We start from the raw sequence: 15055 nt of genomic DNA, 5'->3' as shown, positions 1-15055 counted from the left end.
TCTAACAACCTATGAATATATCGTTCAAGCCTAAACCAACCTCCTCTTGAGTCAGTAAGCTTAGCAAAAGGTGTCAATGGTATTGTCAAGATACTTCGAGGAAGTCTAATACTACTATGATGGCCACTCTTATAGAAGAGAGAAGCCACAGTGATAAGGTTCAATCAGTTTGTTGACGGTGGGCCTTAATCTTCCACACAATACGCTCGATATAACCTTATGCGCGATTTTGAGGGGGCTTATCCCACTGTAGTTGGCGCAGATTGTGGGGTCTCCCTTTTTGTGGATTGGGCAGAGCTCACTTTAATTTCAATCGTCGGGCATGGTTTCGTCCGACCATATTCTACAATGAACCTGATGTATGTTCCTTATCCTTCCTCGTTGCCGTAGTTGATTAACTTGGCTGACAATCCATCGGCCCCCGCCGATTTGTTGCACTTCAGACTGGTGATTGCTATTCGAACTTGTTCATGGTCGAGCAATGGAACGTCTGCTCCGTCGTCATCGAGTGGAGAATCGGGTTCACCATCTCCTGGTGTAGTGCTTTCACTGCTATTCAGAAGTTTGTAGAAGTGTTTCCTCCAAAATTTTAGTATGCTCTTGGGATCAGTCACCTCTGGGGGTTCTGCAAGGGTATACTCCGGTCTTGAAACCTTCTGTTAGCCGCTGCATTTTTTCGTAGAAATTTCGAGCATTGCCCCTGTCGGCCAGCTTATCAAGCTCTTCATACTTACTATCTGCAAAAGGACACCGTACGCTCGTATAAAAACTGGAGATGTGTTTTCTGTCTATCACAACATTATTGATCTGATTGGTGGATCCGTCGGCAGCCAGGTAGCTTGATGAAATTTCCTATGCTGGAATATTTCGGGTTTCGGTGAAGTCAATCAGCCTCAATCATTTGGGGATGTTTCATTATGGATGCTGAACTTACTGACCGTTGTGCCAAAGATACCTTCTGGACCTCCCTGGCGCCAAGCACGTTTTTGACATCGTGGCGGGGCAACTCTAATCATCATAGAAGACACATTTGGTCACATTGTTCTCTTCCGTCGGGGTGTGGGAGCAAATCAGCCATGTGTTGGAGAACTTTGCTTTGATGCGGATTGTGGCGAATCCTAGTGTAAAAGAACCGTTTCTGGTCACTCTTTGGAGCATTTTAAAGCAAAGCAATTTTCAAATGTATTGAAAAGAGAAACTTTGGGAATTCATCTCACGGAAAGATTAAAGGCCGGAATGCGGGTATACGGACGGCTTCATATTTTCATAAGCTCCATAGGGAGAAGAACATTCTAACCAATATTTACAAATGAACTTTTTTCATTTTGATCGTTTTTATCGTATTTATCTATTTTTTTTTTTTGTTCGATTGATTGCTAACTGTCAATCCAAATATCGGCTTACAAAGCATTTTCAATACCGAATTGCGAACCTAATCCCTTGTCGTTGGCTGCGCCTCACTTGAATTTCTGAAAATTGATTAACTAATCTCGGAGTAAATTGTCAAATGACACTTTGCACGCGCATAGTTGCAACAAACAACAACAACAACAGCAAGCGTTTGTATGCACGTTCGAAGAGCTATGCAATTGTTGAAATCATTAGAATGCTTGTTGAGAGCGCCGAACGCCAATCAAAGCATTCGAAGCGCCGCAGCGGATTCGTGCAACATTTTGTAATATGAGCGCAACGGCAGTTTTGTTGCACAGATGAAAACATATATTTACTTGTTTTACATGGCCACCCCGTCGAGGTCGCACGGCGCGCCACCCTCCCTCCGCGCTATTTACAAAAGTGATAAAATCATCAGATTAATTTGCGATTTTTCGTGCATTCGCTCGAATTCACATGAGAACCGACATCGGTGTGGGTGTGTGTGTGTGTGTGCGGCGAGTTTGAGGAAGCGTGCAGCCTCTTTGGTTTTAAATTTGCCATGCTCTATTTTGACGACTGCAAACCCTTTGTTGTTGCATTGCGCGGGCTGTGCAGCAGAGGCGGCGGCATCATTTTTCAACGTGCGTCACGTGCCACAGGCGGCATGCAAGCGCAATTATGTATATGGCAAGCATTTATTTTCACTCTCTGTGTGTGTGTGTGATTTTATAGCGCATGTTCTTATTTTTCAGTGTTTGTTGTAATTTTTTGCTTTTGCAAATGGTAGCTCGTCGACAATGTTGCAAGAACTAATGATTGCTATTGCAACAACGCCAATATACCATATATAAATAAAGGCAGCGTATACAGGGTGTGGGCGTTTGTGGCATCACCGCCGTGTGGCATTGACTGTGCGGTTGGTCGCTTTGGCTTACTGGCTGCATAACGGTACTGCTGTCGTTAACGCCTGTGCGTGTGTTTGAGTCGCAATATGCAACCAGAAGCGCGTTTGGTTTTTTAGTTGCGTCGCTGCTGCCATAATTTTTATTGTGTACTTTCCTTTGTTGTTGTTATTGTTGTTATTATTCTGCAAATCGTTTTTATTTTCCGCACCAACTTTTTGTATGGACTCTTTTTTGTTCCTCTTTGTGACATCGCAACTATTTGTTTTTGTTACTTTTGTTGTAACTAATCAACGCCCGCGATCGGCTTCAGCACGCTGCGCAACACACGACCTTCGCATTGCCGAATGTTGCAACGCAGCTGCCTTCATTGTAATTACGCGCCAGATACTCAATCAGTTCATATATGTTTGTGTATGTATGTATATGTGTGCGTGTTTGTTAAAAATGTTGCCATATAATTTTTATTATTCTCCTTTCTTTTTTTGTGATACAAGGGTGACAGTTTTCATTTCTCTATTGTTGTTTCTTAATTCCTCTTCTTTTCATCCTTTTCGGAGCGCCTTGATTGTGAGGGTGTATTTTGATTTATTATTTTCCTAGTCCAAATAAAGATTATTCTCATAATCGCACAATCGCAAAGCGCTTCTCGACGTCTGCCACCTTGGGTCGCCTTGCGTTCGGTAATTATATGGTTTCCTTTGCGCTTAAGTGCCGTGTTCCTGTGCGAAATGTTGCTTATTTTTGTAACAAAACCTCGAACCTAATGATTTCGAGATTATCTATGTATGTGTATTGCGATAGTTCTGTGAGAAAAAATTTCGAGGTTATGTATCAGTTTTTGTAGAAACTTTCTTTATAGTAAGCAACGATCTGTATTTCTTCATATTCTTGTGAAACTCTATCACTTAACTCGTTTTATTTGCCATCTGATCCAGCAGTTACTTGTTTTTATGGCTTAGAATAAGAACATATCTATATAAACTCTCCTCTGAAGGTTGAAAAAATGGTCAATAGACTATGCTTTCCACTTTTTGAGAACCTCATTCACCTTAGAATATAGCCTTTAAACTAATCCTCTTTTTGATTTCCTATCCGGTCTGATTTCAAAGATGCTCACATATGCACTTTTTTCTATATATCCATGCTAGTAAATTGACTTAGATACCTTTGACTTCGACTTATAAAAAACTAAAATTTTGTCTCAAAATATGTCTTTGATTAAGCTGGATTACTGCTTGCCTTGCTTGACGTAAGTCATTCAATTTTTGCTTTCTTCTTAATACTATATACTGTTCTATCTAACTTTTTATTTCTGACTAAGCCTTTCCCATTTTAAGAGCCTAACTTGGCTTAGAACGCAGTCTTTTAACTTATTCTCACTTAGATTCGTATTTTTGATCATATTTTTAGGGTTCTTGCATAGGACTTTCTTCTCTGCAGTCAGTCTGAGCTTAGAATGTGCCTTCTTTATTTTTTGACTTGAATTTATAAACAGTAACATTTTTGTCTCAAACTAACATATGTCCTTGTTTCAGCTGGAGTGGCACTTGCCTTCCTAGATGTCAGGCATTCCATGTTTCCTTTGTTGGTGCTATGTACTGCTATCTCTAGGTATCAAAACACCCATTCAGACGGATCTGTTGGCCATAGTTGCCAGAAGTTGACGGACAGAACCTAAAGACCTAAACCATCCAATTTCAATAAATAACATTCCATTGGAAATTCAAAAACTCCAACATACTAAGCTAGCAGAAACATTCCTATCTGCTCTTAAGTCTTACGAATGGACAGTTTTCAATCATAAGACCACAATGAAGTATTAAGATGGATTTTCAAACATTCCGAAGGTATTAGCATTTAGTCAGTTCATCCGAAGAGCTTATTATGATGAATATGAGTTGTTCGGTAGGTCCCTATGAGCTTGGCTCTGCAAAGAGCTTGTCCCTTACTCCAAATGCAAGTGTCTATAAATCTCTTGGCAGTTGAGATCATTGATATTCAGAATTAGTTCACACAAAAATAAGTTCATACCCTCAACTTGTATAAATTTCACCGGTTTAATAAGCTTACTGCGGAAGCTTTTAGATACAGAGAAGTATATGGTAAATGATAAAACTTCTTAATCTTATTCATTATTAAGATCCGCAGAAAGTCTGGAAAGTACAGAATTCAAGAAATTATGCCGTCAAATAGTGCCTGGCTAACAATACGAGACAAAGTAAGACGTATGGAAAGCCTAGTATTTGCATTAGTAAAGCCCTCAGGACAACATCAAGCCAGCCACTAAAAGGAATGTTACACTTACTGCCAACAGACTGGTTTTGTAAGCAAATAGCAGCGAAGTAAGCTCTTGGACTGAGGGAATTCTTCCAATTAGTCTCACAGGCGAATTCTTTGATTCTTAGTAAGTTCCCGTTTCTACCCATTACTACGGATTTAGGAAATCCTATAGAATTGAATTTAAATTCAGTCTCAAATATTGTCATCCTTTCAAGAGAAAAGTGGGAAGGAGTGAGATAGACAGTTAGCTCCATGCTAAATAATCGAATGGAAGGTGGCGCGTTCTCTGAAAAACTAGATAACCAAAAGGCCTTCTGTCTACCACACCGTTTTCTTTTCCAAGCGGAGATCATAGCAATTAAAGAAAGCCTTCTTTTTCTGACCAGAATTGTGCTCACAACAAGGAATATACCATATTTATATACAGATAGCCAGGCGGCTTTGAAAGCACTAAAGTCCGTTAGGGTTCTATTTCACGATCCACTACTGTTGATATTGTAAGGCGATAGAAGAAGAGGAGATTATGAAACATGGTTTCTTCACGAAGTCTTGGATGTTGCAAAGATAAAATTTGTAGTACTCATGAACTGAAGAAAGAAAATAGGGTGACTCAGAGAGAAACCAATAAAGTGAGGGGACTTTCGTCTCAGTGGTGTCACAATGGGCCTCCTAAAGGCCTAGGTGCGTAGTCAAACAGCTACTCTACCTACCTACCTACCTAGCTACTTTGAAATCACAAAATTTTAGAAAGTGTCGAATAGAACAAACAACTATAATAAATCTACTGGACTCTTTTAAAAAAGTAAATGCTTATAATATTTTAAAGCTCTCTCTCTCGACTGGATATCCTTATCATTGGAAAAAATGGCTTTTCTTTCCGTTAATCAGAAATAACAACACTCACATCCTCATTCTTTCCTCATAGTAAAGGACGCAGTTTAGAATTTTTTTTTTAGTTCAGCTCAGCGCGAGTCACATGAAAACACTTCCCGCTCAGATTTTTTACCAATGTGATCGATTTCGAGCTAAATGATAGCTCATACAAGTTTAATTTCGTGACTAACAACACTGTGATTCCATAAAAAAGTTTATAATTGATTACGAAATGAACAAGAATTGAATGTGCGCCCAAAGACTAACCAAATTACCGCCGGCTAACTGTAATTAAAAAACTTTTATCGAAGTTTACTTTTAATTTCTGGTTGTAATTGTTAGTTTGCTCACTAAAAGCAATTATGAAAAGCAATAACGGTATATCTACATTTATATTTAAGGGTATAAAAGGTCTTCAATTATGTAGATAAGCTTTTCGATATATAAGTAACCTCAAATTGGCTTAAAGCTAACAGTTAGTCTACTACCTCGCAATGGAGCTTCGTGAGCACAATAACCTATCCGGCGGACGGCGCGTCATACAAATACTAAAACTGCTGGGCCTTTGGCACTACGGGGGTGCTATGAGAACCCCTTACTTACTTTACTCCGCCCTGTTGCACTCCGTGTTCACCATACCGTACACCATAATGATGTGCATGGACGTGGTGCAGGCATCGGATTTGGAGAAATTCACCAACACCATGTATATGACGCTCACCGAGTTGGGTCTGGTGGCGAAACTGGTGAACGTTTGGTGTTACTCCAGATTATTGGTAGACTTCTTTACGGCTTTTACACACGATAAGCTGTACCAGCTGCAGGACGCCGAAGAGCAGCAAAATTGGCAACGTACGCAAAAAAATTACAGCCGCGTAGCTTTCCTCTACTTCACGATGAGTTTGAGCACTTTGACCACAGCCTTTGTTGGTGTACTCTACAGCGAGGAGTATGAGTTGCCATTCCCATATGCGCCACCATTCGATTGGCGCACGCCGCGCGGTTATTGGTACGCGTACTTCTACGAGCTGCTGGCAATGCCAATCACTTGTCTGTCGAATTGTGCCTTCGATATGATACAGTGTTATATGTTGTTGCAATTGTCGCTGTGTTTCAAAGTGATTTCCGGACGCTTGGAGCGTATGGGCGCTTTAAAAGGATGTAGCACAACGCTTGGATTTAGCGAGGTTAGGTTTCATCGCGACTTTGTCAACATAGTGCGGTTGCATGCGCGCACGAAGTTGTAAGTTTTGCGTGAATTATGAAGTATTCGAAGGTCACGGCATATTTTGTCTAAACATGTAACTTTTTAGGCTCTCTCAGCAGTGCCAGACCTATATCTCGTTTCCCTTTCTCATGCAAATTATTTGTTCGTCTTTCGTGCTCTGCTTCAGCGCTTATCGTCTACAAAAGGTAAATATCTTGTCTTTATAAAAACAAGTCTACAATTTTTGTAAATAAACGATAGGTGCCAATTCTGGAGAATCCTTCGCAATTTCTCACGCTCGTTCAGGCAAATTTAATAATGGTTTTGCAAATTTTCATACCCTGCTATTGCGGCAACAATATCATCGAATATTCCAGCGGTTTAAATAATGCCACCTACAATGCGGAGTGGTTCCGTTGCTCGCCAAAGATGCGTAAATATTTGGTCATTTATATGGAAATGTTACAGCGTCCGGTGCGTGTGCGCGCTGGAGACTTTTTTGACATCAGCTTGACCATTTTCACTAAGGTTTGACTGTAATCAGAGTATTGACTGCTTAAATTTTTGATATTTTTTTGTAGACCATGAACAACACTTATAGCCTAATTGCGCTCTTATTAAATATGAACAAGTGAAACAGGACATAAGAAAGCTCATTGGAAGAACTCGAATTTTTAATAATAATTTAATTGCCAGCGCTTGTTGAAGCCGATTTTTACATTATGTTCTGTTTTGTGGTTAATATTGTTATGAAAAATAAATTGCAGGTTTTTGAAAACCTGGTTGACGACAAGTCTTTAAATTTACCTAGTCTAATTAGAGCTGCAGAACTAAACCGAGAAGATACAATCTTCTATAAAAGTGTACTGCTGCTGGCGTATGCTGATGATATTGACATCATTGACCTTAACAACCGCGCCGTTAGTTCTGCTTTCTCCAGAATGGATAAGGCAGCGAAGCAAATGGGTCTGGTGGTGATCGAGGGCAAGACGAAATATGTCTTGTCATCAAACAAAGAGTAGTCGCACTTGACAGTCATAACTTTGAAGTTGTAGACTGAATTGGGTTCATTAAGGTTAAGTAGGCTTTCTCCTTGCATGCGATCGAATCAATTATGCAGAGCTTCTTTCTTTCAGTACCATGTAAAAGGTAATTGGTTAAAAGTTCTTTGAATTTTTTGAGTTTCTGAAAGTCTCCAAAGGATCACTACTTAATAATATATATACGTATCTATCCTGAAGATGGCTAAATAAGTATGTATATCTGTAATGATATTTCATTTTAGTATGTTTTGATCAAAACACCTTTCCACTTAAATTTCGCTGATCAACCAAGTAGACTGTAATTCTCAACAAGTGTACGTTATTTATATAATAAATATATAAACTTCAAAATATGGGTAAATATTATTTTCAAATATTTTTTAAAAACTTTGTTCAACTATTTGTATGTAGTGCTCATCTAATGAAAAATTTTGCCATTATAAAAAAAAAATTAGAACTAACTGGCTGGCCACCAAACAACTTCAGTCAATATTGGAACAAATCAAACAATGCACCAATTTATCCAACCATAAAATCGATATCCTACCGGAAATTCGTACTGCTTGCACCACAAGTTGCACACATTGCAAACGGACTGCACTTTTAACATACACACTGCAAATATTTGTAACGGGATATTAACCGAAATTCGTTAGACATTATGAAAACTCACACAACCATGCGAAAAGCGATTAGTTGGAATTACATAAAAATAGTAGAGCACTAATTTCTGTAAGAGAAAGGACGGGTAGACACGTTTTAGAGCGACCAAAGCATATAAAAATAGACCTATGTAATTAAAACTACATGTGTGACTAACCCACACATACATGCAATTTCGTAAATATGTTTGTATGTATTTAAGTGACCCAAATTCATTAGATTAAAATACGCAAAATTTACAAATTCACATATGCGCAGATTATGACCGCAAACAAACGCATACACACACATAGATATATATGTATGTATGTATATATATACTCAAACAGCAAATATATGTTTATTATATGAAGAGGAAACCGCGCTAATTTACCTTGCATGCGTGCGCCGGCGCAGTGAAGTGTGCAACGTGCAGCATGCAACATGCAGCATGCAACCAACAGTGGCCAAACAATAAAAACAACAATGACATACGAATTGCCCGGATTTCCGTGCGTATTTGCACAACGGCCGAGCTGACCCCTCGGCCACTTGATGACTGTATTAGCACTGCCAGCCCGCGCTGGACCGCTGCGTGTTGCCTTCTAGCGACAAACGCTTGAGCACTCGAGCGCATGGCATTATCAACGCTTTGACGCAAAGTCATTCAATTGAAGCGACCATTGCGAATGCGACTTTTTGCGCTGCGATTGCCAGCTGGCGCATATTTCTGGCAGCAATACATTTGCACATTAGAGCGGGTCGACTTTTTTTTCCATCAGGTTTTTCAATAAGAGCGTTACAAGGTGTTTTTTTTTAAATAAAAAAGCGGTTAGGATACCAATGCAATTTTTTATTCCTATGAAAGTGCATTCAATGGCATTATGTATGGAACTCGATTTATTTTGCATGGCCACCACGGGCACGCTAGCAGAAATCCAGACGACGAATCCAATTTTCGACGGTTTTCAAGCATAAATCGGCCGATACTCCTGCAATTTCACGTTCGATATTTGTACGAAGTTCATCCATCGTCGCTGGCTTGTTGGCTGGCATAGACCATAGACTTTACGAAGCCTCACAGGAAAGAGTCTAATGGCGTGACTTGTGGCGCCGTCCTGTTGGAGCCACATATTGTCAAAGTCCATATCATCCAATTCGGGCCAAAAGTAATCGATTATCATTTAGCGGTAGCGATTCCTTTTCACAGTAACGTCCGGTCTTGATCATCACGCCGCCGGTTCATAAACTGAACCAAACCGTATTTTTTCTGTATGCAATGGTGCCACAAGGAGCACGTGTGGATTGCTGCCTGAACAATAATGCATATTTTGCTTATTGACGAATCCATTCAGCCAAAAATGACCCTCATCGCTGAAGATGATTTTTCGATGAAAATTCGGATCATTTTTAAGCTATTGCTCAGCCCAATTCACGAACCTACGACGATTCTGGTAGTCAAGCGGCTTCAGTTCTTGCGTTAATTTGATCTTGTAGGGGTGTAGGCCAAGATCTTTTTGCAAAATTTGCCATAACGACCATTTTGGCACTTCTTTATCTCCCTGCCACGGGAAGATTTTGTACTGAGTCTGTGAATTCATATTTTTAGCATTTTAGTCATATCAATTGTTGAGATGAATGGACTTTCCATTATGAATACTGAAGAGAAATGTCAAAGGACGGGAAAAAATATGGCGTCATTTAAAGTTATCGACCACTTTTGAATTTCGGTATTGAAAAATTTTAGTCCAATTCCGACTCGTTGAATATCAAGATCATATAACTTTCCATATATAAAATGACAAACAAATTTTATGATTTTTAAAATTGTCAAAATCGGATCGAAACCAGTTTTAGATCCATAATATCTCAGGCAAATGTGTTTAGAATGGTCAATAGAACATTTCCCGCATAGGTGGCTTTTCCGTTTTTTGGCTCCCTGAAATCGACCCACTCTAATATCTAGTACACATAAGTATGACTGAGTATGTGCAATGCTATTGGCTGCGCTGAGGGGGTTGCATGATTTGGGTATCTAATCAAAGTGCTCGAATGCGAAACAAATGAATTGTGCAAACAATTGTAAATCACAAATGCATTTATCACACACATACGCGTATGTCTATATATATCTGTGTGTGTGTGCGCGCGCAATTTAAAATCGTAAATTTACTTCGTTACTCGAGAAGAACCATTCCCGGCCGGCATTAGGTAGCTTGTGTGCATCAAGGTGTTAAGTGTTGATTGTATTGATTAGTGATTTCGAAAACAGCAAATCTCCAAATCACATTTGGATTTTATTGCCGCACACACTTCAAATTGCTTTTGTTGCCGTTGCAAGTAGCATTGCGCTTTGTTGTTTTTGCTATTTGAAACTATTGTTGCCGTAAGCCGCTCAAATTTCACACAATTCCAATTGCTCTCTAATGCCAATGGGAAATTTCGCCAATGCGACGACCTTCAAATTTTGGCAGCTAAGCGATAAATCCTCAAATCGCTGCCACAAACACTCATACAATGACAATTTTTCGAATTTCACTCGCAACTATCCCGCAATTTTTAGCCTATGTATCATCCGATACTTGAAAACATTGTAAACTGCTTGTAAATGCATTATTTTACAGCTGTTATGGGTGTGTCAAATAACGGTAGAGTACAAATTAAAATGCACATCATACAAATGTGGCAAGCTACGTAGTATATATGCATATATACATACCTATATATGTTGATATGTACAGCAACTCAGCTTTTTGTGCAATATATGTATATGTAATCCAAGGCCTTCTTCAACTCTCTCTTCAACTTCCCTGCAACTGCAGCCGAGTCATAAAAATATAGTAGTTTCACGACGTCTCCGAAAAAACTGCAAAGTATTAAAAATTAAGAAAAAAGCAGTGACCGTCAACACAAATGAGTTTCTGCTTAAACGAATCGACACCCGCGGTACTAATATGGCAGTTTTACGATCTTTAGAATTTGATACCACTTTGCAGTTGGCGAAATTTGTGCTACGAGAAACGACAAGTTCCGTAAAAAGCAATGCAAAGTTAACAAATTAGAGACAAGGTAGTAAAGTCGAGAGAAAAACAAATCAAAACAGGACAAAACGTTAAAGTATTGAACAATAATATAAAAACTGGATTTTGTTCGATCAGTTTGTATGACAGCTCTATCTCAATGTGGTCCGATCTGAACAATATGCTCAGCGTGTGTCGATTGGTAGTGCGAAATATGGCAGATCGCTATAGTGCAGTTCGGCACCTATCTCGTGCAGCCTGATTAACCCTATATGACTTGCGGCCTACGCGGCCTTACAAACTGCTGTTCCTGACCTTAGCATTGACTTGGACTATGAATAGAAATTCGGTTTGAACCCTCCATTGATGGTTGCGGCCACCTGCGTATGCTGGGGTGACAGTCAGCAGAAATGGCCCAAGGTCGAAATCGCCTCCGTCTCGTTAAAACCTTGGGTCTCAGTGTACGTACAACCCCTCCGTCATCATTAAGTTGGTGTGGTAGTATAGGTTGAGAAGACTCCCTCTTTATGCTGGTCGGCTCTGAACGTACTGTCTCATAAGGACGTGCGTCAACCCCGCCTTAGCCTAGTGAGAGAGGTGAGCAGGTCTATTTTTATCGCATAGTCTTCAAAAGACCAGTGTTCCGTTACAGTAGCTATGAGAAAGCGATTTCTGGAACCATTAAATAAATACTTGGCCCTATTCTTGTCATTCTTGGGTCATCTATTTTATTATCTTGCAGCTTGTTTTGCATCTGTTCCGATAAATTTTTTAAAAATGTATATAAAGCTCTCTGTTAATCGTTTCCAGGGAGCATGGTTAACTTCGCCTACGATTCTTCTAATGAGGCCCCTAGCTTTGCCCACACGCTAGTCTTCTCTTTGCAGAAAATGCCCCAATGACCGAAATCCAAATTATGGACAAGTAGAGTTGCCAGTGAACTTCCTGTAATTGTTTACTACCCTGAAATTAGTCTGTGGCCCCGACAAGACCAGGAATGCCGCCTGGCCGTTCGTATATATTGTTACTTCTGTATCCTCCCATATTTATTCAATAGAACTCGTCAGCTCTTCTCTATACCTAGTACTTCCAACTCAATAACAACCTGTTTGCATGAAATAATCTTGAGATTGATTTCCAACCATGTCGTAATCTCAGTACGAAAATGTTTAGACTTATTGAACAGAAGCTTCATATTTGGTCCATACATACCCAATCTGTACTTTTATGAAATTTGCTTATGTACTATTAAATATACTTTACTTAGAAGAAGGACTCCATTCTATTGGTCTATTGTGCCCTCTCCTAAGCCACAACGACCCACCTAACCCCAGCACATTGATAAAAGTCAGTCACAGCGACCCACATATTTCTAGCATATTGATAAATTCCGGAAATCAATATTGTTCCTGGTTACTATAGAAGTTCTAGGTCTTTCACTAGGGAGATGACAGATTAATTTGCTAGCGTCCGTCTTGAGACCACTGAGCTCCCCTTTGCAGAACAATGGTTCTTTGCTCAGCAGGATGACCAGATTGTCCGATGTGAATCAGCTCGCGATAACAGCCGAGGCTGCCGCCACGTAGTGCAGGTTCACTTTGGCAACTTTCACATTGACGGCCACTTCATGATCGGTTCATCATCGCCGTCTTTCGCGCTGCCATCCATCGAGTCATTAAGCTCCTTCAGAAGCTCCTGCGTGGGAGTATATTTTCTCCTTGTACGCATGCCAGGGTCTGCCAGTGTCGAGGTGAGTGGCATCCTTATCCATCAGAATTTTTTCCTTAGCTCCGCTCTCAGAGGCATGCTGAACCTGTAGTTCAGGTGGAAGTTTATTTTTAACTCATCGTCTATACAAAGGTTCAGTTTCCATCCGTAGTCTTCGACTTTGCTGCTGGTTTTTCGTGAGCCCGACAGCAATTTCATATGGCTTGCCTTCAGGACTGTGCATGAACGGAATGTTGTGTTCCGTTTTTGAGCAGAGCTTGTGATCGATCTCTCTCAACCATCCTCTTCTAAAGTGAACTCCATGGAAGGACGCTGCGTATCCAGAGCCTCTGAATACCTTTTTCATGAGGAGATCATAGAGCACAGTTATTTCCTCCGGTCCCATTATCTCTGTCGGATAATTGAGAGGTAGGACAACCATTTAGATACCTTGTTTATCCGTATATCTACGCTGTTCCTCCTACAACCGGGTTTGGTTTTTGGTTTGTTGGTATTAGGTTAAGTCGTCTTATCCTTACAACTGTTGGGAGTCGCATAACACCCTGGACTAGGAGATGGCAACTCTTGGTTGCCGGATGCATGCAGCTTCTGACAACCCAAAAGAGTGGGGCCATGCTGTGCCGCTCGTGCCCTTGCATCACAACAAGGTGTCAGCTATTCGTAGAGGGTAGTTATGAAAGGAAGGGTCAAGGCAGCTGATTTGAACTTTATACTATTTTCCTTATTTAATGACTAGTAGAGACTTCAATTACTACTTTGTATAAAAAATATATCTGGGTACACGTAACGCCAATTAAGAAGAAGAAGTCCACGTAGGCTACAGTAAAGCTGCAAAAGAGTTTCTTTGCTGCCATAAATAACCTTTAGGTTTCAGCAAGATTCCATTAGCGAATGTAGAGGTTTTTGTACCTAACCTAAGTTTTTGCCTAAATTAATCGAAACCTTTTTGCGTTAAGAGAATAATCTACAAATATTGCCTTTCTATTCTTATCTTAACTGGAAAACTTAAATGCCACTTGACCTCCAACATCTGCCTAAGCGGCGGTGGCGGCTCGACATAACTTTCGTTATGACCTAAGAATACTGAAAACTACTCGAACATAAATATAAGAGCAGAATACCAGGGAACAATAAAGTCACCACGCCTAACGTGGTCAAGCTGAAAAAGAAAGGCTGTAAAAAGTCGAACGCACTTGAAACGTACAAGTTGTAAATCTGCATGTACCGCTAAAGCACAAAAACACGCTCGTAAAAAGGTCTGAAAATTAATTCAACATATGTCAGTTATGCACCAGCGCTTTTATGTTGCCACAGCGTTGCATGCACCTACTACAGCGGCTCATGTCAACTCATGAGATTGTGGCAAGCAAACTTGTTTGGAACGTGCAATCGCTCGATGCCGCAAATCCGCTGCGCTCGCCGTTGCACATTCAGCCGTACTTCTATACGAGCCCCTGCATCTGTGTGCGTGCGCGTTAAACAATAAAAGTCGCTTTAATGATCGGGAACGTCATAAAAAATATATTATGACATTTACATGACATGTCTACGGTTACGCGCTATTTTCGACGCTTAAACGTCATATGACCGCAACAACAGCAACTGCGCACAGCCGTTAGAAATCCATTTTCCAGTGAAAATGCGTGCGATTGCTTGTGGAGCATGCGCCGCCGCTTTGCTTTGAAACTATTTTACAGCAAACAGTAGTTGTTGTAGAAACTTTGCGCTAATCTTTATTGCTAAGTAAGTACACACTCGTTTATTAGCGGCTTAAGCCAGCCGGTGTCGTATGGAGTTTACCTGCCGACTTTAAGTCTAACTTTACTACGGATCACAAAATGAGTGTCTACAATTACGTAGATTTGCGATAAGATACTTTCAGCTGAGTTGAGGATTGGTAGTAGAAGCCTAGTAGATTTCTTTCCCGCAAATGGTCATTATGCTAATGAATAACTTTCTAAATGATAAGGAATCCGTAAAGGC

The 15055-nt window shown here is 40.2% G+C and overlaps 2 protein-coding genes across 2 annotated transcripts in view; both read left to right on the top strand.

The window, feature by feature from the left end:
• Nucleotides 1-15055, top strand: part of LOC126753325 (protein sax-3) — a 293802-nt gene that overhangs the window by 26184 nt on the left and 252563 nt on the right. The window lies entirely within an intron of this gene.
• LOC126753328 (odorant receptor 94a-like) lies at nucleotides 5862-7274 on the top strand. The gene is made up of 4 exons (XM_050464683.1): nucleotides 5862-6675; nucleotides 6746-6845; nucleotides 6901-7167; nucleotides 7221-7274. The coding sequence occupies exons 1-4, from the start codon at nucleotides 5927-5929 to the stop codon at nucleotides 7272-7274; spliced, it is 1170 nt and encodes a 389-aa protein (XP_050320640.1). The 5' UTR covers nucleotides 5862-5926.

The sequence above is a fragment of the Bactrocera neohumeralis genome, chromosome 3 (genome assembly GCF_024586455.1).
Source record: "Bactrocera neohumeralis isolate Rockhampton chromosome 3, APGP_CSIRO_Bneo_wtdbg2-racon-allhic-juicebox.fasta_v2, whole genome shotgun sequence".
NCBI lineage: Eukaryota > Metazoa > Arthropoda > Insecta > Diptera > Tephritidae > Bactrocera > Bactrocera neohumeralis.
This window is presented reverse-complemented; position numbering and strand designations above follow the sequence as displayed.

Bases quoted from the DNA above. Each gene is read 5' to 3' on its own strand.
- LOC126753328 (XM_050464683.1), top strand. From the start codon at position 5,927: ATGGAGCTTCGTGAGCACAATAACCTATCCGGCGGACGGCGCGTCATA. The intron at 6,676-6,745 runs GTAAGTTTTGCG...GTAACTTTTTAG, and splicing joins TTGCATGCGCGCACGAAGTT to GCTCTCTCAGCAGTGCCAGA. The intron at 7,168-7,220 runs GTTTGACTGTAA...ATTTTTTTGTAG, and splicing joins GCTTGACCATTTTCACTAAG to ACCATGAACAACACTTATAG.